The following is a 26,775-nucleotide window of genomic DNA, read 5'->3' on the forward strand; positions in this document are numbered from 1 at the left end:
AAAGAATAAAGCTGAAAACCATAACCGTAGACGTAACATACTACATTTTCTTGTTTTACAGGTTTCCCCATTCTTTTCTCAGATGTCCACAATGACCACTAAGGTCCTGCATGCTCCTCCCACACCTAGCCCTGCCTCTTCGTGATTGAACAGCTGCTGACTGACCAGAGAGGTGATATATGTCTGTGTTGCCATGACTTAAAGACGTCATCAATCAAAGATGGAGAAAAAGAAAATGTGCCCCCGTCTGCTGGACTACCTGGTGGTGGTCGGAGCCAGGTGAGGACTTCGTAGGGATGGTTGGGAGATAACAGTCCAATCCCAAACTGATTCCTACTACCTCACATTATATCGTTAGGCCTTTGTTTTTGTGATTTTTTAAAAATACAATACTGTTTCTATGGCCATTTCTCCCTCCATCCTACCTTCCAGGCAGCCCAGCACTGATACCGGATCCCAGACTCCCCAGCTCCTTCGTCGCTACCCGCTGGAGGACCACCCGGACTTCCCTCTGTCCCCGGACGTGGTCTTCTTCTGTCAGCCTGAGGGATGCCAGAGCATCCGGCAGCGCCGGGTCAGCCTGCGAGACGACGCCTCCTTCGTCTTCGCACTCACTGATAAAGACTCGGGCATCACGCGCTACGGTATCTGCGTCAACTTCTACCGCTCCTTCCAGCGTGGGGGGCACCGCCGTGACAAGGCGGGTAGTGGTGGAACGGCGGCACAGATAGCAGAAGCGACCAGCGAGGGTTCCGATGGCAGCGGTGGCTGCCCCACTGCCTCCACGTTGCCGACACCTGCCAGTGCCGACACAACAGCCACATCTGCACCAGGCACGGAGCCGGGACCGCCCGGTGGTGAGCCAAATGCCGGCAGGTCCCCTCGGCACAAACGCAGCACTGCCAAAATGGTCAATCGGAACCGCGACAGCACGCTGACCTCGCTGTGCATGATCAGCCACTACCCCTTCTTCTCCACCTTTAGGGAGTGCCTGTACATCCTCAAGAGAATGGTGGACTGCTGCAGCCACAGGTTGACCCAGCGCGCTGGCCTGCCCCGCGGAACTCAGAGGTGAGACCAACGCATGGTGCCAGGCTTATCAAACAATGGAGCCCCCTGGTTTCCATAATTTCTTTCAGGGAATTCAGTTGAGTAAAATCACAACGTTGCTAAAACTATCCTAAAACTACCCAGACTAGAACACTTCCAACCGTAGGCCTATCCCTACCAAAAATGTGATTCAAAGGTATGCGGTCAATAGTTTTTTTTATTTAGGCTGTTTTTATTTTAAACCACCCAGCTCAGTTGCAACCACAAGTGGTTGACCACCTCTATTTGAAAACAATAAAAGTTAGTATAGTAGTTAGTTTAGTATTAGTCATAAGCACTTATCTTGGAAGATCTGTTTGCAAAACCTTATAAATTCCTATGTTTATAAATCCAGAGCTGATATTTGGGATCTGGTCACAGTAAATCCATATCAACGTCCAGAACAGATTCAGTATGATCTGGTTGTAATATACACAGCCTAAAACAAGCATTTTTATTTGAGTATTTGAATGATTATTTGTAAAAAAAAAAGTAATAATAATAAAAAACAGATTGTATTTGAAAGTATTCATTAAAAAAAAAAAATATGCATGGGAATGTATTTGAGTTTTTTCAAATACATTCCAATACTCAACTACTTGTTTTTTAAAATAAAAGTTATTGTTTTGAAATCCAGGAATTCATTGAGATTGAGTTAATGAATTGGGAATAAAAACGTATTGAAAAAACAGTAATGGACAATGTACCAATTTCTTATGGCCTTTCAACCCCACTCATGACATTTAATGGACTAGTTGGAATTGCCCCACTCATTACTTTTTTAAACAACACTGGTCTGAAGGCCAGAGGTTTTGACCTTCAATTCTTGGATGTAGTGTCAGTGAGTCAGCATGGCCTTGCCTCGTCCCATATTGTGGGGTCTCCTAACAAATGCTGTAGGAAATGCGTGGTTCCCCTGCTCTCGAAGACACACATACACACTGGCACATGGCCTGTCATGCTGCTGTCAGCTGGTGTTCATGCAAGGCAATTGATGAAGATCTGAGAACATTGTGTGCGCGCACCTTTACGCACACAGGATATGAGACATTCCCATGCAAAAGCATTTTGTTTTACATGCAATAAGCAAAATGTTAATTATTTTAACACAAGTTCTATTATGTTTCCTTAGAGATTATATTGGAAAAAAAGGCTGCAATTGGAACTTATTGTTTTAATAATTTGAACTTATTTATTTGCTGTAGGCAGCCTGTCTTGTTTGAGCAGTGTGGAGAAGAGCGTCACTGTTAGACATTTATTTATTTTAGATTTTCTTTTAGTTCCTCTGGTGCTCCCAAAATAAAACCCCAGGTAGTACAGCAAAATATTTAGTCGTATATGCTTCCAAATTGGTGAGCACTTTAGAGCCCTGGCTGTGCTGCCTTACATAACACTGTGTCAGTCTACTGCGTTGCAGGTTGCTGCTGCAGCACACACACACACACACACACACAGGCGCACACAGACAGACAGACACACGCACATACAAACGCGCACAGTCACACTTCCACACTCCCTATAAGTCTCTGACACACACACACACACACACACACACACACACACACACACAGCGCTCGGCTGACAGATTGAGGTCTCTGACTGCCTTCAGGGAGCAGCTGCAGTGGGCGGTGGCCCAGGGCGAGCTCTGACGAGCTAATGATTAATCTCCCTCCTTTGCCAACAGACGCCAGGCCACTGCAAAGAGGGTTTAATGCCGCCAGGGTGTGTGTAAGGGTGTGTACGTTCAGAGTGGAGGGCTGTCGACATATCGGCGGCCTATATCGGCGTCTTGTTTGCACAATGACAACTTACAGTATAATGCACAGGGAGTGGTGCTTTGTCTGTGTAAATGTAGTTATACGGTTTTGATGATGTAGCGCTCGCCTAATATTAGAATAATTTATGTAATAATTTATGCTTTTATCACCTGTTGAGAAATTTGATTGTGATATGATTTGTTGACTGTCTCCTGTCAGGGACACCATGTCACAGAGGCCTCTCCATTTGTATCTAAACTGTCTGTTGTTAGTTTGTTGACTGACTTGTCATTCTCCCATCAGGGACACCATGTGGCGCGTGTTCACGGGGGCCCTGTTGGTTGAGGAGAAGGGCAGCCAGCTGCTGGCTGACCTGCGGGAGATCGAGTCCTGGGTCTACCGCCTCCTGCGCTCTCCGGTGCCCGTGGCGGGCCAGCGGCGCGTAGATGTGGAGGTGCTGCCCCACGAGATGCAGCCGGCACTCACCTTTGCCCTGCCCGACAACTCTCGCTTCTCCATGGTGGACTTTCCCCTGCACCTGCCCCTGGAGTTGCTGGGTGTGGACGCCTGCCTCATGGTGCTCAGCTGCATCCTACTGGAGCACAAGGTTAGGGGAAAGGGCTGACGTTTTGAATGGAGTTTACCCGGAGAACTACTTTATAGCCGTGTTTGAGAGCTTCAAATCTGCAACTGAGCAGACTGATCTACAAATCATAATAAGTAGTTATTTAGGATACAAAGTGATTTGTCGATCAGTCAGTTGGTGCAGTCGGTGATCAGCGACTCAGAAAAATGTATTTTCTCAAACAGCTCTGGGCGCGTTCCACATTGCAGCCGACTTTAAAGGCAAGTCAAGACTGACTGATCTACAAATCACCTTGCATCATAAATAACTACTCAATATTATTTGTAGATCAGTCAGTCACAATTAACCCATGATATATCAAGGTTTTGATACTCTCGAACACGGCCTCTGCCTTTTAAATATGGCTATTGCCCAGTCACAAATCAACCCATTGCCTTCTAGGTTTGACAGTGGAATGAGTACTGTTGTGTGTTCCTGCCCTCAACAGCTATATGTTAGGGATGTGAACGATGGACAATTTTGCTTAATGTTTAAACTGCCATTTTTTCCCGTTAACTATCTTTTTTTAAATCATAAAATTCCATGTCAATTCACAATGCAGAATAATATTCCCATTACATATGTAGTAGTAGACAAATATGGGAAGAAAGTTGGCACGGCCAAATGCAAGCTACTGTGCTACTCTATTCAGGTAGGATGCAATTTTGTAACTTAAAAAAAAAAAAGTATTTATAATACTTTTGTAGCATTATCATTACTGTATCTCATTGTTATTGTAATGCATATTTATCTAAACTAGTTCTTTAAATATGTAAAACGTGTTTTTTTATTTTTATTCTGTTGAGACATTTTCGTTGGCTAAATTAAGTTCGATCTGTCTTTTTAATTGTGTGCTCTGTATTTCGTTTAAGATTCGTTCAAAGTAGGCCTATTGTAAAATACATTTAATTAGACTATTGCTGTTATTTGTTGGGTACGGTAGGCACTAGCCTTTTTGGTAATTGCAGCAATACAGGCTGTTCAAAACTTATGAGATTTGTTTCATTCTGAGTAATTTTTTTGGCCAAATTAAATTCCAACTGTAATGTTTGCTCCAATATACTATCCTGCTTGTATTTTCCATATAAAAGTTAAAAGTGACTTACTTTTGATACTGTATTGCATTAATGAAGTTTAGAAACTTTTGAAGGTTTGGTGTGGGTATTAGCCTGTTATACTGCAGGCCGATGCTCTTACTGACTCCAACAGTTGAACTTGATGTGAGGAAGAATGTTTTAGGCCTACCAGAGTTACTCCTATAATCTTACAATACAATGCTTATCTTTATAAAAAATATTGTAATAGAAAATTAACGAATTAGCCACATACCTTTTGAATCACATTTTTGGTAGGGATAGGCCTGCGGTTTGAAGTGTTCTGGTCTGGATAGTTTTAGGATAGTTTTAGCAACGTTGTGATTTTACTCAACTGAATCTCTTAGGCAAATGCAGCTACAAGCAAGGAATAAGAGCGGAACAATTAGAATGAGAGACTGGGTCGCGTCCATAGATATAGAACAAAAAGACTTAGCGACTGGGTCGCGTCTCTGGTAACCTAACCGATAGATTGAACGGACAGCTGGCTGGTCTAGCAACCATAGATGTCGATACTAGGCCTATATTTTAGCTGAGGGATGAAATAGTAGCCTATGAAAACATTTATCAAAATAAATTTTTTTATTTAATCAGTAACCCGTTGTAGAGAAGCAATTGTGCACTCGAGGTTGTGCAAAACGACTCTTTTAGCACGGCTGTGCTGATCTACGGTACTCTGATCTGCCTCATACGTATGGCCGCAGCACAGCCATGTAAAAAAAAAAAAGAAGCTGTCTTGTGTACAATTTCTTTAATCTCGATCTCTAGCTGGGGATAGGCCTAAGCTTCTCTTACTTTGTTACTGTATATATAAAATCCAAAGTTTGGACACCTACTCAGTCAAGAGTTTTTATTTTTTACTATTTTCTACATTGTAGAATAATAGTGTACATAAACTATGAAATAACACATGGAATCACATTTTAGAATAATAGTGAAGACATCACAACTATGAAATCATTTTCTATTTGAGATTCTTCAAATAGCCACCCTTTGCCTTGATGACAGCTTTGCACACGCTTGGCGTTCTCTTAACCAGCTTCACTTGGAATGTTTTTCCAAATGTCTTGAAGGAGTTCCCACAAATACTGAGCACTTGTTCGCTGCTTTTCCTTCACTCTGCGGTCCAACTCATCCCAAACCATCTCAATTGGGTTGAGGTCAGATGATTGTGGAGGCCAGATCATCTGATGCAGCACTCATCACTCTCCTTCTTGGTTAAATAGCCCTTACACAGCCTGGAGGTGTGTTGGGTCGTTGTCCTGTTGAAAAAAAAAATGATAGTCCCACTAAGCGCAAACCAGATGGGATGGCGTATTGCTGCAGAATGCTGCGGTAGCCATGCTGGTTAAGAGTGCCTTGATTTTTAAATAAATCACTGACAGTGTCACCAACAAAGCACCCTCACACCATCACATGCTTCATGGTGGGAACTACACATGCGGAGATCACCCGTTCACGTACTCTGCATCTCTTCTTATTGGTGACCTTTTAGTAGTGGTTTCTTTGCAGCAATTCGACCATGAAGGCCTGATTTCAGTCTCCTCTGAACAGTTGATGTTGAGATGTGTCTGTTACTTGAACTCTGTGAAGCATTTATTTGGGTCAATTTCTGCAACGTCTAGGAGCGTTGAAGCACGACGCTAATGTCTCTGCTGTCTTGCATCGTGCTCATCTCATCTGCGGTGCTGCTCGTTGTAAGGTCATCTCGCTAAGTCTGCCTTAAAGTGAATCCTTCCTATTAAGCAAAACACAGTACCAGTCAAAGGTTTGGACACCTCATTCCAGGGTTTTTCTGTATTTTGACTATTTTCTACTTTGTAGAATAATAGTGAAGACATCAAAACTATGAAATAACACATGGAATCATGTAGTAACCAAAAATTGTGAAACAAATCAAAAAACTCTTGGCATTCTCAACCAGCTTCATGAGGTAGTCACCTGGAATGCATTTCAATTAACAGGTGTGTCTTGTTAAAAGTTACATGTTTTGATTTAACACTTCTGTTTTTTGGTTACTACGTGATTCCATATGTACAGTTGAAGTCGAGTTTACATATAGTTTACATACACCTTAGCCAACTACATTTAAACTCAGTTTTTCACAATTCCTGACATTTGATCCTAGTAAAAAATTCCCTGTCTTAGGTCAGTTAGGATCACCACTTTATTTTAAGAATGTGAAATGTCAGAATAATAGTAGAGAGAATGATTTATTTCAGCTTTTATTTCTTTCATCACATTCCCAGTGGGGCAGAAGTTTACATACACTCAATTAGTATTTGGTAGCATTGCCTTGAAAATGTTTAACTTGGGTCAAACGTTTCGGGTAGCTTTCCACAAGCTTCCCACAATAAGTTGGGTGAATTTTGTCCCATTCCCCCTGACAGAGCTGGTGTAACTGAGTCAGGTTTGTAGGCTTCCTTGCTCGCACATACTTTTTCAGTTCTGCCCACAAATTTTCTATGGGATTGAGGTCAGGGCTTTGTGATGCCACTCCAATACCTTGACTTTGTTGTCCTTAAGCCATTTTGCCACAACTTTGGAAGTATGCTTGGGGTCATTGTCCATTTGGAAGATCCATTTGTGACCAAGATTTAACTTCCTGACTGATGTCTTGAGATGTTACTTCGAAATATCCACATAATTTTTCTCCCTCATGATGCCATCTATTTTGTGAAGTGCACCAGCCCCTCCTGCAGCAAAACACCCCCACAACATGATGCTGCCACCCCCGTGCTTCACGGCTTACAAGCCTCCCCCTTTTTCCTCCAAACATAACGATGGTCATTATGGCTATTTTTGTTTCATCAGACCAGAGGACATTTCTCCAAAAAGTATGAGTTTGTCTCCATATGCAGTTGCAAACTGTAGTCTGGCTTTTTTATGGTGGTTTTGGAGCAGTGGCTTCTTCCTTGCTGAGCGGCCTTTCAGGTTATGTCGATATGGGACTCGTTTTTCATGCTGACCAGACCAGACACATCGCGTGCGCGAGCATTACATGCTGACCAGACCAGACACGTCGCGTGCGCGAGCGTAGTAAAATAAATTTAGAAATCCATGTTATTCAATTATTGCACCCACACTGCTCGCGTGCCAACGAGCGTCTGTGATGACAAGGGCTAAAATAGAATTAATTCCTATTTCTGACGCAGATCGCGCTGAAAGTCCTGCCTCTCCCATCTCCTCATTGGTTTTTTAGAAGCAGGTACCCACGTGCCATCTCCTCATTGGTTATACCCACGTGGGTGATTGAAAGACGAACTTTGTTGCCGGTTGTCGTGGTAATACAATGAAAGTTTAGATGCGATCACCATATAAGTTCAAAGATGAAAAAGCCTGGAAGGAGGAGAGATGACTAGAAACTATTCGGTTGGCCGTTTTATGTGTGGATTAATTGTCGGAGTAGAGGTCCTTGTGCATTTCAGGTAAAATAACAACTGAATGTTTATATCCCAGGACAAATTAGCTAGCAACAGCAAGCTAGCTAAATAGGACAAATTACCAATAGCGCACGATGGCGCACGCGCGCAGCCGGTTTGGGTTCCGTTACCCTACAAGGTGCGGAGCCTGCTGTTTTTTCTGTTCTACCTGATAATTAATTGCACACACCTGGTGTCCCAGGTCTAAATCAGTGTCTGATTAGAGGGGAACAATGGGGGAAAAAGTAGTGGAACTGGCTTCGAGGTCCAGAGGTCCAGGATATATTGTATACTACTCTATACTCTAAACTGTGTCAGGTTACCCTTGAAGGACCTCCTGTCGCTGTTCAAGCTTTAACATGTCACTGTTGTATAGTGAAAACAGCATATTTTGGTCTGTATGTGGCTGTTGAAACAACCACTCAACTAGTCAATGCTACATCTCTTATTGTGAAGGAATACAACTAGGTTGGTCATTGAATGTAATTTAGTATCTTGTATGGAACAAACAGCATGTGATCACCTATGGCCAACAGGCTTCTGAAGTATTTATTGTCCATTTACAATTGAGATGTTTAAATGCACTTCAAATAGTTTGTTTTGATTTGTGTCTTCCAGGTGGTCCTCCAGTCGCGGGACTACAATGCCCTGACCATGAGTGTCATGGCGTTTGTAGCCATGATCTACCCCCTGGAGTACATGTTTCCTGTCATTCCTCTACTGCCCACCTGCATGGCATCCGCTGAACAGGTACGTCAATCAAACCAATGACTGCAGTACTGGTAGTTGTAGTACTATTAGGAGAACAAATAGAGGGCTTTTTAATAGCTGGAACCAGAGGTTGTGGATGGATTTTTTTTAAGGGATACACTTCTGCACACAATGTTGTATTTTTGGGGGGGAATTCCTGCACCCTAATTGATTGCCTTTGAACGTTTCACAATTTTTTATTTGATTCGTTTTGCCAATTTTAGCATCCATTGCTTTTTTGGTGATTTGTGATTTGAACGCATACCTAGTGGAGTTCTAGCCCACTAGCTTTAGTCTATGGTGTGAGGCTCCTCCTATTGGAGCTAGTCTTCCTTGTGTGCTGATTTGTTTTTGTCTGATCGTGACGTCATACAATGTTCTTTCTCTCTCCTTTGTAGCTTCTCCTTGCCCCCACCCCTTACATCATAGGTGTGCCTGCCAGCTTCTTCCTCTACAAATCCGATTTCAAAATGCCCGACGACATTTGGCTCGTGGACCTGGACTGTAACAAGGTAAGTGCCCCAAAATGGAGGTGCGCTTCAGCGTCCCTGCCACGGTCTCTGCAGATCTATGCTATTCTTTTGCAGATCTATGCTATTCTTTTGCAGATCTATGCTATTCTTTTCATCTACTATTTGTTCGCAGGTCTATGCTATTCGTTCGCAGGTCTGTGCTATTCGTTCGCAGGTCTGTGCTATTCGTTCGCAGGTCTGTACTATTCGTTCGCAGGTCTGTGCTATTCGTTCGCAGGTCTGTGCTATTCGTTCGCAGGTCTGTGCTATTCGTTCGCAGGTCTGTGCTATTCGTTCGCAGGTCTGTGCTATTCGTTCGCAGGTCTGTGCTATTCGTTCGCAGGTCTGTGCTATTCGTTCGCAGGTCTGTGCTATTCGTTCGCAGGTCTGTGCTATTCGTTCGCAGGTCTGTGCTATTCGTTCGCAGGTCCGTGCTATTCGTTTGCAGATCTATTTGAGTTCCATACGGCATTCTCTCTGATTGGGAGACGAGTCTAGACACTTGCTTGAGATGTATTTATTTTCACTGCTAAATCCCGTTTGGGGTTCAGTTCTCTCATTGTGACCAGCTAGATATCGACTTTATGCAGGAGGAAGAAACCTAGCTCTTGTTATCCTCATTTCAAACCTGTGCAGAAACTGACTTCAACATAAAAGTCCTCCCACTCTGTGAGACCAAGAGCATCCAGTGCTAGAACACACACCCACATCCCAGTCTGTCTTTCTAGGGACAAACTCCTTCCCTTTCATCTACTATTTAGTAGGTAATGGTGACTGATGTATGTTTTCAACATTTTGAAGGGGTATTTGTGTACACTTGTGAGTGTGTAGTGTACATGGTTGTTTTGCAAAAATCTTACAATTGAAGCATGCTTTGTTGCTCCACAGGTCAAAGCACCCACCAATGCAGAGCACCTACCCCCTCTTCCCGAGCCAGAATCCACAGAACTCAAGAAACACCTGAAACAGGTAAATATAGCCTGTCACAACAAACCCGATAGCACTATTTTCAGTGGTCGTTCACTAAGCATGTATGTTAGCACTACCAACAGTTAACTCTGTTTATTTCAACCTCTTGTATTGCTTTATTACATAAGAAAACCTGCAATATTACCATATGTGTAAACTATTTGTTTTCAAGTGATCAACTTCTCTTCTTTCAGTTTTAGATATGTTTCAAAAGAGGTTTGATGAGTTGCGCCAGGCACGTCGGTGTCCCTGTTCTCTCACCGTGTTGTATGTACTAACTATGCATATAGCGTGGGAGCATTGTTGAGTTAAGCGTTGTAATGTCCTAACGAAAACAAGTGTTTCTGTTTTTCTCTCTCTCTTTTCTGTGCATGCGCTAGCTCTTGGAGGTAAAATCAGATACTAGGTCTTACTCCCTGAGACCTCAGTAACAGCTGTAGCAGTAGAACTAACCAAATCCTCTAAGCCCAAATAACAATATGTAGATTAGAAGCTGGTTCTGATTCATAAACCTCTCTTTCGCATGTTGTGAAATGCCAATCAAACATTCCACTGTAGTACCACATCAGTTTGGCATTGTAACTAAAACCACCTTGAATTATCAGTGGACATCTAGTAACCCCCACCTACCATCTTGACATCAAGTTATCACTAGCACATTTTGCCAGTAACTATTCCTACCCAACATTGTCATCATCTGTTTTTTGAGTTTATTTGATTTTTAAAGAGCATATTAAGCACAAGATGGTTTATGAAGAAAAGCTAAATGAAAATTACAACAAAATGTATAAAATCTGCCATATGAACAAATGTCACATTTGAACATTCTAGGTATAATTCATCATCACCATTAAAATGCATCACAACTCGTCACCAAATGTCATTCAGTGGTTGTTTTTTAACATCCAAACACAGTAACCCCAATTTGAATCCCCAATCATACCTCATCATGTTGAAAATCCCTGCATATCATAGTTTGTTGATATGCTTTGAATCAGAATCAGTGCAGTATTTGTGTGTGATACACTTGGCCCTATCCCAGAGTGTGCGTGCGATTGATTAAGATAGACCCGTGTGTTGGCAGTGCCAAAAATCTGATGTGGTAACATGCCATTTAAGTGAAAAGACATGGGTAAAGGTGAGTTTTCATAGGTTCTATTGTTTTAAGGATTAAAGCAGTCCTCAGCCCTACAAAACAGTAACAAACAAGTGGTAGCTGGTAGGTCCTTGCAGTCCCACTTAAAAATCCTTTAACCTGTCTCCTCCCCTTCATCTACACTCATTTCAAGTGGATTTAACAACTGACATCAATAAGAGATCATAGCTCTCACCTGGATTCACCTGGTCAGTCTACAGTTGAAGTCGGAAGTTTACATTAAAACTCGTTTTTCAAACACTCCACAAGTTTCTTGTTAACAAACTATAGTTTTGGCAAGTCGGTTAGGACATCTACTTTGTGCATGGCACATGTCATTTTTCCAACAATTATTTACAGACAGATTAATTCACTATCACAATTCCAGTGGGTCACAAATTTACATACACTAAGTTGACTGTGCCTTTAAACAGATTGGAAAATTATGTCATGGCTTTAGAAGCTTCTGATAGGCTAATTGACATCATTTGAGTCAATTGGAGGTGTACCTGTGGATGTATTTCAAGGCCTACCTTGAAACTCAGTGCCTCTTTGCTTGACATCACAGGGAAATCAAAAGAAATCAGCCAAGACCTCAGAAAAATAATTGTAGACCTCCACAAGTCTGGTTCATCCTTGGGAGCAATTTCCAAACGCCTGAGGGTACCACGTTCATCTGTACAAACAATAGTACGCAAGTATAAACACCATGGATCACGCAGCCATCATACCGCTCAGGAAGGAGATGCGTTCTGTCTCCTAGAGATGAACGTACTTTGGTGCGAAAAGTGCAAATCAATCCCAGAGCAACAGCAAAGGCCCTTGTGAAGATGCTGGAGGAAACTGGTACAAAAGTATCTATATCCACAGTAAAACAAGTCCTATATCGACATAACCTGAAAGGCTGCTCAGCAAGGAAGAAGCCACTGCTCCAAAGCTGCCATTGTCCCCATGTGCAAAATGTCCTCTGGTCTGATGAAACAAAAATAGAACTCTTTGGCCATAATGACCATCGTTATGTTTGGAGGAAAAAGGGGAGGCTTGCAAGCCGAAGAAAACCATCCCAAACGTGAAGCACGGGGGGTGGCAGCATCATGTTGTGGGGATGCTTTGCTGCAGGAGGGACTGGTGCACTTTACAAAATAGATGGCATCATGAGTTAGGAAAATGATGTGGATATATTGAAGCAACATCTCAAGACATCAGTCAGGAAGTTAAAGCTTGGTCGCAAATGGGTCTTCCAAATGGACAATGACCTCAAGTAAGCATTCTTTCAAAGTTGTGGCAAAATGGCTTAAGGACAACAAAGTCAAGGTATTGGAGTGGCCCTGACCTCAATCCTATAGAAAATTTGTGGGCAGAACTGAAAAAGCGTATGCGAGCAAGGAGGCCTACAAACCTGACTCAGTTACACCAGCTCTGTCAGGAGGAATGTGCCAAAATTCACCCAACTTATTGTGGGAAGCTTGTGGAAGGCTACCCGAAACGTTTGACCCAAGTTAAACAATTTAAAGGCAATGCTACCAAATACTAATTGAATGTATAAACTTCTGACCCACTGGGAATGTGATGAAAGAAATAAAAGCTGAAATAAATCCTTCTCTCTACTATTATTCTGACATTTCACATTCTTACAATAAAGTGGTGCTCCTAACTGACCTAAGACAGGGAATTTTTACTAGAATTAAATGTCAGGAATTGTGAAAAGCGGGGTTTAAATGTATTTGGTTAAGGTGTATGTAAACTTCCGACTTCAACTGTGTCATGGAAAGAGCAGGTGTTTGTAATATTTTTTACACTCAGTGTATGTCAGCATCTCACAGGTCAAGAGAGGGGAGAAGAGTTGGGGGTGTATGGACAGTAAACAAAGAGCCAAAAGGTTTTTAATTATTTTTCGTTATTGTCAAGAGATCTGCTCCCTTCTGTGTCTAAGTATCACCTCTCCATTGTAGCCACCGGTTATCCTCTCAGTTGGTAACCATTGCTAGCCTCTTTCGGCTAACAGTGGCTAACTTGTGTTGGTTGTGGTGTGGTGCATTACTGTTCCTTTTTGTGTGTTGTTTTGTCGCACTCATGTTTGTTTGTGTGTCTCTCGTCTCTGTCATGGTTTGATCTCTGTAAACGTGTTTGTTCTCTTTCTCTCATGCACCACCTCTTCTCTCTCTACTTTTCTACTTCATTTTCTCTCTTGTTCTCTGGCTATGTCCCAATTCTTTAAAACTGCACCTTTCCTTTTCTCCCTTCTTTGGCAACCACTTAGCTGAAAGGACTGTATGTGAAAGCAACATAGAGGCATCTCCTTCTCCCCACTAGCTCACTTATTGGCTAGTCGAGGTTTCCACGTTGCTTTCCAGCATCCCGTCCTTTCAGCAGTTTTGTAGTCAGGCTTGAGTGGAGATTAGGAAAGGAATCCATTTAAAGGGAATTGGACACACAGCCTCCAATCTTGACCCTTTTTGTCATGTGTGGTTTCAATTCTGCTCAGCAATTGGTCAGCTCAGCCTTTTCATGTGATCCTCTTCCTGGCATCTCTCTTGTCCCCCTCCTATTCCCTAGTGTCTGGTTAGGTTGACCGTGATCACCCAAAAGCAGATCTTCTCCTCTGACAATAAGGTTCCTAATTTCTCCTTCTGCGGAATGTGCCATGCTCCTTGCACGGATATTCTTCCTCACCAAACTTAAATATTTTTGTTGTTGCTTGTTATTTTCTGAAATGTCATACACTATTGTTGAGATGTTGTAACAGACTGGTGGCATAGAGAGATTTCGTAATAGGTCATTTTTGAAGACCCACTATTGGCTGCTTAGTTTTGGCTTGAGCATGCCGGAATGTATGCACATCTATCTTTTCATCAGTGAGTGTTCTTGTAAGCAAACACAGTGGATATGCAGATTTTTGCTGTAACACCATAGGTTGCGTCCAGGACTGACCTAGCCATCAAACGATCCACTGTGCTAACATCATGCAAAACCCTGAATGAGTCTGCAGCAATCCCAGAGTGCTAGTGAATTCCCTCTGCTGTTACTTCTTCCCCCGACCTCTCCCAAATGACGCTCCCATTTCAGGCATCTGCAGAAACATGCACTCTTCAGATTAATTTGCTGGGTAACGGGCTTCCTCATTTTGTCCCACACTCTCACCTGTCGGCTTATAACGGTCACATTGTGAGTCCTCCTAGCTTAGTCCTTGTGTTTTATGAATGATTTATTCTCAAATGAGAACTTGCATCATACAGACACAAAATAATGAAGCAGCACTACATAAAAGTAAAACAAATACTAAAATAAAAAGTATTAACAAATAAAGGGGTAACCAAAAATAATAAATTATAATAGTTGTGACTCATTTTTATTAAATTTTGAGGTCTCAGAACCCCTGTACTACTCTCTTGCACCGTTTTGAACCCCAAACAGACAGTTCCACACTGGTCCTAGTGAGACCATTCTGTTGCACTACCCTTCAGCTGATGCCTGAGGTGAGAGTGCCCCCTAGTGGGGCCGAGTGACCCCCGTCATCTCATCTCCACGACAGTGTGTTGATTAAAACCTACCTCACCTCTACCTGCTCCAGGCCCTGGCCAGCATGAGTCTCAACACCCAACCCATTCTGAACCTGGAGAAGTTTCAGGAAGGTCAGGAGTTACCCCTGCTCCCTCCCGGCCAGAACAAGGCGTCGCCCTCCTCCACCGAGTTCAACCCCCTCATCTACGGCAACGACGTGGACTCTGTGGATGTGGCCACCAGGCAAGGCTGAACAAAGTTTCTCTATCCCTTTTTAAGTAGATCTCATATTATCCATGCAAGGCAATGTGTGGGGTTGGATGAATTTCAACTCTTACACTCCATTTGATTTATATTCCCTGAATATTGTAGATATTTTATAGATATGAAGGGCTATTTGCATATGCACAATTTATGGATTGACCCCTGTTCCCACTTGAATTCTTAAAATCTGAAGTGCGTGCGAGGTCCAGAAAAATTAAGGCAGTTATACATTTGAAAAACGTTACAATATATTCATAACAGATTTCACAACATTGTGTGCCATCAGGTCTCTACTCTACTACCACATATCTATAACACAAAATCCATGTGTACATGTGTGTATAGTGCGTATGCGTGTGTCTATGTTTGTGTTGCTTCACAATCCCTGCTGTTCCTTAAGGTGTATTTTATCTGTTTTTAAATCAAATTTTACTGCTTCCATGAGTTACTTGATGTGGATTAGAGTTCCATGTAGTCCTGGTTGCCTCCCATAGTCTGTTCTGGACTTGGGGACTGTGAAGAGACCTCTGGTTGCATGTCTTGTGGGGTATGTATGGATGTCTGAGCTGTGTGCCAGTAGTTCAAACAGACAGTTCGGTGCATTCAACATGTCAGTACCTCTCACAAATACAAGTGGTGATGAAGTCAATCTCTCCTCCACTTTGACCCAGGAGAGATTGACATGCATATTATTGTTAGCTCTCTGTGTACATCCAAGGGCCAGCCGTGCTGCCCTGTTCTGAGCCAAATGCAATTTTCCTAAGTACCTCTTTGTGGCACCTGACCACATGACTGAACAGTAGTCCAGGTGCCTTGTTGATAGTGCTGTTAAGAATGCAAAGCAGCGCTTTATTCTCCCGATCCTAGCGACTGTTGTATCAATGTTGTGTGTATGACTCAACCGTCATAATGTCATGTGAAACAATGTGTTTCATTTGAGCCTCATACCAAAGACAAATGTCTCTTGTACATAAATTTGATAAACAAGAAGGCTTTTTGAATTTAAACATGACTAATTGAAGCATTAACACACAACTTTCCTTCTTTCTCCAACAGGGTTGCCATGGTGCGGTTCTTCAACTCCCCCAACGTGCTCCAGGGTTTCCAGATGCACACGCGCACGCTGCGCCTTTTTCCCCGGCCTGTGGTGGCATTCCAGGCCACGTCCTTCCTGGCCTCGCGGCCCCGCCGCTCAGGCTTCGCTGAGAAGCTGTCGCACACCCAGGCCGTGGAGTACTACGGCGAGTGGGCTCTCAACCCCACCAACCTGGCCTTTCAGAGGATCCACAACAGTAAGTCCCTTACCCTAGCCTACACACCTGCTGTACTGCATATACCTTGCACTGACTGACAATTGGTGTATTTGTGTTTAGAGCTGACATGAACCATACTCCTGCTAGCTTGGGATATTTATAGTGTGAAGTAAAGTGTAGCCCTTTACACTCGTACCAATATACGAGTTGAAAATGGCAGATCTGTGCGCTAATTGTCTAAATTGGAACATAGTGGCTGTACAGTAACATGCTATACATGAAGTTAGAGCTCTGGCTCTGCACTTCACAGCATTGTATGGGTTTTGACTGACAGATGTTCTGAACTTGAGCACCAAGCGACTAGAAGTTGCCCCCATCCCTCCTGGTAATTGGGCAACTTTAGCACATTTTTGGTTGTCTGAGTGAGGGAGATGGTGTAAATTAAGATGACTCTATGTATTTTGAAAGATGAGACATTGAGGATTATAATAAATACCGCTTTGATGTCATTCAAGTAAGCCAAACAGTCCAAATGTGCACTTAACATTTCCAAATCCTAAAACTTATCATATACAGTGTCAATGTTTATGGTCACTATGTTTGACGTACAGTTACAAGATTTCATGGCGTCATACCCTGGGTTGTTCTGAACAGAATGAGCCTATGTTTGTTTATTGTGAAGAAAATTTGCCGCAGGACACACACCTGAATGTACTAATGATTTCTTTCTATGCGCACCAAAAATTATAATCTGTTTCTTGTGAAAGCCTAACACGGTAAGATAATATTTTATAACTTAGCTAGTCATATTGGCAATAGACCAAGCTTTCAAATAATGCACATCTGACCCAGATTGCGATTTTACAATGAACCATTTTGGACTGCGTAAACAAGAACAGTAATTGTGTGACTGCACGGTTGTGTTCCATGTGATACAACTACAAGTATTCTTGCTACAGTTCCCCGACGGCACAGCAGGAGAGCTCAGAAAAGTACCTTTATAGTTGAAGACTCTTCTTTGAGTCATAAAGGGCTTTGAAATTGCTTAGGAACTGTGCAAACTTTAGAAAGGTGTGTGGCCACTTAGTTCTCTCACTCAAACCCTTCTAAATGTTTGTCTTTTGTTGTACCTACCCCACATTTTCCAGGAACAGTTTTATCATGTTACTGGATGGATCCAGAGTTTTTACAAATGCGGCAAAAGTACAGTAAATGTAAAATGCACATGAAATCAACAGTGTAATGTTTGGATTCAGTCTTGTCAGGTGAACTGTTGTGTGCTCACCTTTGATCTAATACTTTTCCAATTATCTCCAAACTGTTCAATTGTTATGTATATGCGTTTCATATTTCTTCCGTAAGAAACATTTTAATTTAGCCCTATCTATATAGGCCAATTTCCACGTGTGTAAGTAAAAAGTAAGTAAAAGGGTTAAGTAAAAGGGTTAAGTAAAAAGTAAATTATGCAATTATTGCACTTTCTTTAGGTCAAATGGGAACAACCTCAATTCGTCGGGGCATGGACTCTACAAGGTGTTCAAGCGTTCCACATGGATGCTGGCCCATGTTGACTCGAATGCTTCCCACAGTTGTTGGGTGGTGGACCATTCTTGGTACACACAGGAAACTATTGAGCATCAAAAACCCAGCAGCTTTGCAGTTGTTGACACAAACCGGTGTGCGTGCCACCTACTACCATGCCCCGTTCAAAGGAACTTAAATATTTTGTCTTGTCGATTCACTTTCTGAATGGCACACAAACAAAATCCATGTCTCAATTGTCTCAAGGCTTAAAAATCCTTTGTTTAACCTATCTCCTCCACTTCATCTACTCTGATTGAAGTGGATTTAACAAGTGACATCTATAAGGGATCATAGCTTTCACCTGGATTCAACTGGTCAGTCTGTCATGGAAAGAGCAGGTGTTCCTAATGTTTTGTGCACTCAGTGTATATTTCTCTGAGCAATACAGGCAGTTTGAAGGTTTCGTAATGTTTCTGAGCGGTACCTCTGTGTTCTGCAGACGTGTATGACCCATCTTTGATCGGAGACAAGGGCAAGTGGTACGCCCACCAGCTGCAGCCAGTGTTCTACCGCGTGTACGACGGCAGCTCCCAGCTGGCCGAGGCCATGAGCGGACCCCTAGAGGATGAGGCTAATGACTCGGACCCCACAGACGACAGGTAAAAAAACACTGACGCCTCCACGGTTGGAAAGCATAACGATTCTTTGATACTACTGTGATAACATAATTGACAAAATGTTAAATGAAAGATTTTTTTCAGTGCCAGGTACTGCCAAAGGTCTAAAAGCAATTTTGCAATGTGGAAAACCTGTTAGTGAGCCATTTAGCATATAAAAACTAGATCTGAAGGGAGGTCCTTTCCAGTGTCTGATCTTTGAGTTCTCTGTGTGTGTGTGCAAGTGTGGCCGGCGGAGACATTGCAGAAGCAGCAGCATGGTAGGCTATAGAATGTTGATAGACAACACATTTGCCACTAGATGGCGAACTCTAAACATTAACTAGTAGATTTTCTAGTTAGCTCAATAGTTAGCTTGCTAGTCTTGCTAGAAATGATGTATCATATCAATTGAGGTTCATTTGAGTCTGAGATAAAGGTTTAGTTAGCGTTTTCTGGTTAGCCTTCTGTAGACGTGTACGGTGTCACCAAGATGGCGTCCAGGGTAATGCCACTCTGTTTTGTCTCTGTGGCAGCGACAGCGAGGCTGGCTACGATGACTCCAGCTCTTCCTACTCGTCACTTGGAGACTTGGTGAACGAAATGATCAAATGTGACATCCAAGGGGACATGCCAAGTAAGTATCTGTGCTATTTCACCAAGGCTGCATTTACACAGGAAACCAAATTCTAATCTTTTGCCTAATTATTGGCAGAAGAGCTGATCTGAATCAGTGAAATTCATGAACAATAGCTCAGAATTGAGCTGCCTGTGTAATTGCAGCCCAAGAACCACCCAGCTTACACATACTTACTGTTATGACAAAAAAAAAAACTCAATTCCCCCTTATTATAATAACTGAGTTGTTTTCATCTTGAAAAATGGCAACCTAAAATAACCAATTCCTTTCAGATAGCCACTAGCTAAACATTTTGTTTTGTGACCCTTTGGCCATCAATAGCAACTAATATCTGTCTTCTGGTGTCGTAGACCTGGATCCCCCTACCCACGCTGCACTGGGAGATGCCAGCGAAGTGGAGTTCCAGGACTTCCAGGAGTTCAAGGGAGGAGAGGGTCCCCTCCCTCAAGAGAAGGCACTGCCCGAGGGGGGCGATGGAGCTCCTGACCCTCCTGATGGACAAGCACTCCGCTCGAGCTCCAGCACAACCGCCAGCTCCAGCCCCAGCACAATCATTCAGGGAGTCAACAATGTCAGTGAACCGCTCAATTTACACCAGTATAAAATGATGCAGTTAACACTGTTTTTAGCAACTGACATTTTTGGTAACTGACGTTTGAATTTGTTCATAACGGTTAACTGTGAGAACACAATGGCAATACTTATATCTTTGCTTGAGTTTTTTTCCTTCCTTATAAAGTGGCAATCTAAAGTGTATTTAGTATCAACCATTAGTAACCATTTGATGTTCATTGTGTCCAGGAGCAGCCAGAACCAGTGGAAATGGAGGCATTGGCCAGTGTAGCTCTACAGAACCCTGTCCCGGGATTGGGCGCTCCGCCCTTCTCCAGACCTCCTCCAGACGCCGCCCCGGTGGGACCAGCCAATAAGAAGGGCGAGTACGACAACCCCTACTTTGAGCCTCAGTATGGCTTCCCTGCTGAGGAGGACCCTGAGGCAGAAGACCAAGAGGAGACGTACACGCCCCGGTTCAACCAGAACCTCAACGGCAACAAGTATGTTACAACACACCTACGCCATAACACTGTACACACAAACAAGCATCATAAGCCACACATTCTGAAAACCATAGTTAAAAAAAAAAAAACAGGGATGTATACATCTCTTAAACATACACACCTAATTAAGTCTCTCAGCTTCTGAATTCTGCATCTGATATGCCTCTGGTGTAGCAGTCGGAAAACTACGCTAACAAAACGTGACACTCCCTCCGGACCTCTAACACATGTTCTGCTCCACAGAGCCCAACGCCCCCTGAGGCCCAGCAGTCTAAAGCTGCCCGGCGAGTCGGACGGAGAGGGCGACTCCCGCAACAGTTCTCCAAATTCCACCATCTCCAACAACAGCAGCGATGGCTTTGGGGGCCTCATGTCCTTTGCTAGTGAGTTTCCTCAACCAGGGCCTATTTCAGTTGTATGATGATCACAGACCTGAAAAGGCTGGATCGGTGACAGATACACTTTGTCCACCAAAACACTGAAGGGGGAATGTGTAAGGGTTACTCGGCAGGTAATACTGGTTGCTGGGCTTCTCAACCAGGAAGACAACCAGAAATGTACAGTTTACAACCAGAAATTGACAATATTTGCTAGGTAGGGATTGAAATGGAACTTGACGTTAGGCTGCAAATCATCATGGGTATACTATAGGATGGTGAGACATGTTCAAATGTTGGTTTCTTTGCAAGACTTCATCGGTCATCAGCGACTCTCTCTCCATCACTGCAGGTAATCTGTACAAGAACCACGGCACCAGCTTCAGCCTCTCCAACCTGTCTGTACCCAATAAGGGGGGGCTGAGGGAGAAGGCCGCTGGGGCTGGGCCCTTTCCCAATCTCAAAGGTACAGTACTAAATTGAGCCCTTTTCCCTGTTTTGTCCACCTTTCATGTTCACTCATCCTTCATTTTTTATTTATTTTTTATTTCTTTGACCTTTTATCCATCTCATCTCCTTCTCAATTTCACTCTCTGTGGCTGTATTCCCCTTCTATCTGTTTTCTGTACAATTTTTGTGCCCTACAGCAGATTGCGGTCAGGTTTGTCAGTTGAAGCTAGTAGAGGCAGGCTGTCTACTAAAACAATGCCCTTTCAAAGTTCAAAGGATTGTCGTACAGCTCTTGCAGTGGTTACAAAGTATAAATGTTTTCGTTTTGTCATGGGCATTAAAAATGATAATATTTGGAGTGCAAATATCACCAGAGTGCACATTTCTACAATATTGTATACACCGTATCATGACAAGACACATTGAGCATAAGCTATTCCCATTTGAAGTCATCTTAATCATTTAAAGTAACTGTCCAGTGTTTCCAGAATTCTTTGAAATATGACCTATAATTAATATGAGGAAATAGTTTTAATTCCAATTTTGTATTTAAGTATGTTCAAAAGTAGCTTTTCTGTGTTTGAATTATGTGGGCATACCCCAACAACAGAATGGTGTCAGCGTATACCAGTCATTTAAAACTGCTGATTGGCCAGCTCAGCCAAAGTTTTTTTTTTTCTCCTCCAATTTATGCTTTTGCCACAAATACAAGTATGGGATGAGTTAACAACATTATTTGGGTATGAGTTAACAGAATATTTTATTTTAAAAGTAAGATTTTCTCTTGACGTTTAGGCCTACTTTCAATGGTGTGGAGAAGGAAGGAGGACATGTTGAACTTCTTTAATTTCTTCTTCAGAAGCTGCTGCTTTGTTTGCACTAAGTAGAGTAGCCAGGAGTAGTATTGACAGTATGTCAAGTAAGCATTCAGTGCTCATGCTGAAATGTCTGGCAAGCCAGTTTAGGCCACACAGTATAGCATTTATGCAACTTTATATTGTAGATTTTTACCTTCTTTCCTTTTGCCTTTTCCCCTCTAATTGTTTAATTTTTATTTTACAAAAATATAGAATATTTAAATTTTGACGTAGAGGACGAAATTGAGGAAGGTTTGTAGAAATCGTTATTTTTATTATATATTTGTATTTTTAGAATGAATAGACTTTCATTCTAAATTTGTAGTTGTCCCCCTCTGGACTGCCATGTTGATGTATGGCATTAGGTGGATATTGAGGACCTGACAAAAGTTAGAATTTTCTCTCAAGTACCCCGTTTTCTATGTTCCCAATCCCACATGGTTGCCTGATTTTTGTTATGAGAACATTTGTGAGAGAAAATAAGAAATGCATGTGTTAAACTCAATACCCCCACACTGTGTGTGACAGCTGCCATAGCAAACCAACCTTTGTTTCTTTTTTCCTTTGATGGTGATTTTGTTTTGAATTGACTGTTCAGATGACAGCCCGACTAGTAGCCCGGGCCCAGACAGTCCGGGTATGTTATTGTCTGGTGTGGTAGTTCGTTTTGCCCTATAACTAGCTCCATCTTTGACCCTTATTCGATCCTACCTATCTGAGTCCATATTACTCAGGTTGCATACTAGGAGATATACCTGTATTTTCATTCATGTATATCCATATCCTTCCCTCTGTTTCCTTGTTATTCCTCTCTGTTTGGTGGGAGTCTGATGCGCGACGATGCACACATTTGTAGACAACAGATCTCTTAATTTGCATACATATTATCCCCTTTATGTGTCATTTTCACTGGAATTTGGTGTTTTTCTCTTGGTTTCCCAGCAGGGTTGGGGTCAAGTCTGATTTCAAGTCCACTCAATATTTGAAGATTAATTTAGTTCCTGAATGGCAAATTACCCATCGCTTTCGATGAGGATTTTTCATTTCATTGATTGAAGTACAATTGATTACCCAAGTGGACTGGAATTTAAATTAAACTGACATGATCTCCTTGCAGTCTGTTGCCTTTCTTGCTCGCCTGTTCAGTGGCTCTCCATCATTCTTGTGTGTTCTCCGTCTGAGTTCTCTATGGTCAGAGGGCCCATAAACTCGTGCTCTTCTGGACATAGACACTTAAAATTGGCAAATGCTTTCTCCCAACCCTAAATATGTCGGGATCCTAACAAAAGTAACCTAAATCTGATTGGTCATGACATTTAATGGCTATAACCTTTTTAGATTAAGTCACACTTTTTTTTTTTTGTTAAAAATGTGCTGCCCCCTTCCTTGATCTGTCTCCCTCGCACTTTCTTTTTCTCCCTCGGTCTTTTCTGCTTTCTTTGTGCACTCTGTCAGTGTGTTGCGGTGCATGTGTGTTGTGGGTTGATGTTCAGACTGGTTCGGTCTGGTCCGGTGTCCCTCTCTGTCCCTCTTTCCACTTCTCTGCACTAATTCTGGGTTTTGTGTCCAGTATTTGGACTAAATTCTCTAATGGAGATAATTACAGAGGCCGGCCCGGGGAGCGGAGAAGGTGGGTTCCGCCCTTTAAAAACTGTGTGGGCTGCATGCTTCTCCTAGCCAGTCAACTACGTCTCCCAGCATCCTCCTCGCTCACCCCCTCAATCCTCTGTCACCTGACATGCACCATCGAGACATCATTCATCGCCATACACCGAGTCTGTTCTGTTGTCTTTCACCATCCACAGTGACTGTTGCACCAATCACTAAAGTTTGCAGAGTCACTCCACCCATCTACACGTCTTTGTATTAGTTTGGGTTTGGCCCTTACAATCTTAGCTTGTTAGAAGCTGTGCATCCCATATTAACAATTGCGAAGATGATGCCATTCTTTTTTTTTTGTGCCAATCTAAGTCTGCATTCCACAGTATTGTATGGGACCTGACAAGATGTTGATTCGAGTTGGTTAACATCAGCTTTCCCATTATTCTCCAAGCCAAGCAAGAAGCTATATTTGCATGTTTGGCCACCTCTTTGGTCTCACACATACACACCTAGACCTCCCATCACCTTGCCAGTGGAGGCAGGCCATAGCCAATCAAAACTGCCACCCTGTAGGTAAGGCATGACATCATTCTTCCAATGCTGTGAGTTAGTTTTAATCACAGTTTAATTTATAATTGAATTAAGCAGTGCAATTTCGCAGCACCAAGAGTGCTGTTCTGTCTTACTTCCTAAACTCATATTCACCAGTTTTGATTGGAGTTGTCATTGGACACTTAGTTGGCTTTGTGGTTAATGAGCATCTGTACCAGTACCACAATGATCAAATGGAATGGAATTATTTGAAGTGCTGTGATGCATGTTGTACAACTTATGGACGGTACTTCGGAAAATGTGGGGCAAAATGGCATCATTGTCAGGTGAGGTCTTTGGTAACATGCGGTCATAGAGCCTACAATAATGCATACGTAATGCCATGACAAAATCGGGTATACCGGTAACAGATTATGTCTGTTTATGACAAGGAACCAATACATTTTTGGTGGGTGTTTTTTATTTGTATCCTCACTTTCAAGGCATTGCCTAAATGTTCAGTGTGGTGGTTGACTCGACATTGTTTCCAAGTTCCAACGTGGAAAACTGATTGGATTTGCAAAAAGTCATCAACGTAAGGGAATCAAAATGTGACCACTCTACCAAATGTAAACCAAAAAAGACGTTGAACTGAGGTCTGCCCAGTGGGTAAGCTATGTAGGCGCAACAATATTATAATCAGTTTGATAATGATATTGTTCACAGGCCCAATCTCTGCAAGTGATCCACCATACTTTTGTATAACATGGCACTGTGCGTTCATGTGAGTGTGTGTCTGTCTAACTGTACAAGGTGACTAACAGTATGAACACTACCATATGTATCTTCCCGTTAGCCGTGTGTGTGATTGTTGACCCATCTTTATTTTTCGTTCTTTTTCTGCATGACACAACTTGTCTGTCTTGTTGCCATGCAGATTCCGCTCCAATCTGACATCTGCTAATGTGTGATGCCCAAACACAGTGCCATTTTGACTCCTTCTGACTGATGTCCCTTTTGATCTGTCCCTCATATTTTAGTGTCTGAATATGAAACCTGTAGCTCAGCTAGTCATTAGCTAGTGTCCCTGCCCCTGAAAATGTGTGTGTGTCCTTTCATATATGCAGGATGGGTCCCATCTTCTTTGTCTATTAGTCTTTGATGTGGTTAATTAGTACATCGTAGTGTAATCTAATTAGTACATCGTAGTGTGATTTGGGGGCTTTGCAGTGAAGTGTATAAGCTCATCCTGTATCAATTCAGCTAGTATTTCTGTTTGTATGTCTCTGACTTGTCGTTTGTTATGGTTTTGTGCTTTCCATGGTATTTACGAGAGACCTCACTGTTCTATATGGCTCCTGCAGGAGGCGCCCGCGGTCCCCCCAGGGCCCTCGTTGACCAGAAGTCGTCGGTCATTAAGCACAGTCCCACGGTCAAGAGAGAGTCCCCCTCTCCCCAGGGTCGTGCCAACAACACCAGGTAACAGACCCCTATGAGACTGTATTACCAGGACATTGCTGACTGACTAACGCTGACTGACATTTATTTAAGATAGTTTACCACCTTCATGGCATAATGTCTTCATGGTATAATGTTGGCCATCAAAAACAAAAGCTGGTAGTCATAAACTTTCAATATAATGTCAAATTACAGACCTGGATAGGTAATATATCAATCCCCTTTAGGAGAAGGGTTGTCTAACTTAAGAGCCAATGGTGACATACAAAAAAGGGGAGTGTGATCGGAGTGACTGAACCAGAGCTGTGTCCGTCCCAGTGAGAACCAGCAGTTCCTGAAGGAGGTGGTGCAGAGCGTGTTGGAGGGCCAAGGCGTGGGCTGGCTCAACATGAAGAAGGTGCGCCGCCTGCTGGAGAACGAGCAGCTACGCGTCTTTGTGCTGAGCAAGCTGAACCGGGCCGTCCAGTCAGAGGAGGATGTCAGGCAGGAGGTCATCCGTGATGTGGTGAGTGGCTCCACCCACCCAGGTGGGGAGAAAGGCAAGAGAGGGGGAGAAAGAACATTTTAATTAAATAACACCTTACAATTAAACTCTGTGTGTGTTCTACTCTTCAGGAGATTAGCAGGAAGGTGTACAAGGGCATGTTAGACATACTGAAGTGCACCGTTTCTAGTCTGGAACACTCGTACACCAATGCCGGGCTTGGAGGCATGGCCAGCGTCTTCGTTTTGCTGGAAATAGCACGCACCCACTACCAAACCAAAGGTAACGTTCAGAAACCTATACTCGAATGAAAGTGTCGAGATTTTCTCTCAACGGACACATTCAATCAGCATGTCATTCCCCCTCCCAAACTATGACTTAACTATTTCCTCTGAAAAAATGAAAGGTACTGATGCTTGATTCTTGTTTGAAAGTGCTTATCAGCGTTTCATATACTCCACTTATTTAAAGGCAACGTAAGTATTGGATAGGAAATGGAGTGCAATCTGGAGAATTTCTTCTAGCAACTCATTTGAAAAGTAAGCAATATGTTTTTACAGCAGTGAGTTCTGGTTTAATCTCTCTGAGTCAGTACCGCCAACGCATGCTTCATTTTTAGGTGACTTTTGCAGTTTGTTTAAGCATTCACCGAGCAAATTTGGGTCATAAGAGCAGAAGACAAAACAACTAGGGATATGACAAACGATAACGTTTAATAAAATTCCACTCAAATTCACAGTGCAGCTTCGCTGCTGCCAGCAATGGGT

At 42.7% G+C, this 26,775-nt stretch overlaps 1 protein-coding gene across 1 annotated transcript in view; it reads left to right on the top strand.

Moving 5' to 3' along the window:
- Nucleotides 1-26,775, top strand: part of LOC120045552 (MAP kinase-activating death domain protein-like) — a 71,903-nt gene that overhangs the window by 19,504 nt on the left and 25,624 nt on the right. The window contains exons 2-18 of the mRNA XM_038990457.1: nucleotides 62-279; nucleotides 433-1,071; nucleotides 3,150-3,453; nucleotides 8,606-8,737; nucleotides 9,136-9,249; nucleotides 10,138-10,218; nucleotides 14,925-15,097; nucleotides 16,175-16,410; nucleotides 18,395-18,554; nucleotides 19,088-19,188; nucleotides 19,542-19,762; nucleotides 19,993-20,246; nucleotides 20,493-20,632; nucleotides 20,979-21,092; nucleotides 25,431-25,545; nucleotides 25,843-26,029; nucleotides 26,140-26,290. Of these exons, the coding sequence (XP_038846385.1) occupies nucleotides 221-279; nucleotides 433-1,071; nucleotides 3,150-3,453; nucleotides 8,606-8,737; nucleotides 9,136-9,249; nucleotides 10,138-10,218; nucleotides 14,925-15,097; nucleotides 16,175-16,410; nucleotides 18,395-18,554; nucleotides 19,088-19,188; nucleotides 19,542-19,762; nucleotides 19,993-20,246; nucleotides 20,493-20,632; nucleotides 20,979-21,092; nucleotides 25,431-25,545; nucleotides 25,843-26,029; nucleotides 26,140-26,290 (3,181 nt within the window). The 5' untranslated portion in view covers nucleotides 62-220. The remainder of the gene's footprint in view (nucleotides 1-61; nucleotides 280-432; nucleotides 1,072-3,149; nucleotides 3,454-8,605; nucleotides 8,738-9,135; nucleotides 9,250-10,137; nucleotides 10,219-14,924; nucleotides 15,098-16,174; nucleotides 16,411-18,394; nucleotides 18,555-19,087; nucleotides 19,189-19,541; nucleotides 19,763-19,992; nucleotides 20,247-20,492; nucleotides 20,633-20,978; nucleotides 21,093-25,430; nucleotides 25,546-25,842; nucleotides 26,030-26,139; nucleotides 26,291-26,775) is intronic.

This window comes from Salvelinus namaycush, chromosome 1, assembly GCF_016432855.1.
Source record: "Salvelinus namaycush isolate Seneca chromosome 1, SaNama_1.0, whole genome shotgun sequence".
NCBI classification, from domain to species: domain Eukaryota; kingdom Metazoa; phylum Chordata; class Actinopteri; order Salmoniformes; family Salmonidae; genus Salvelinus; species Salvelinus namaycush.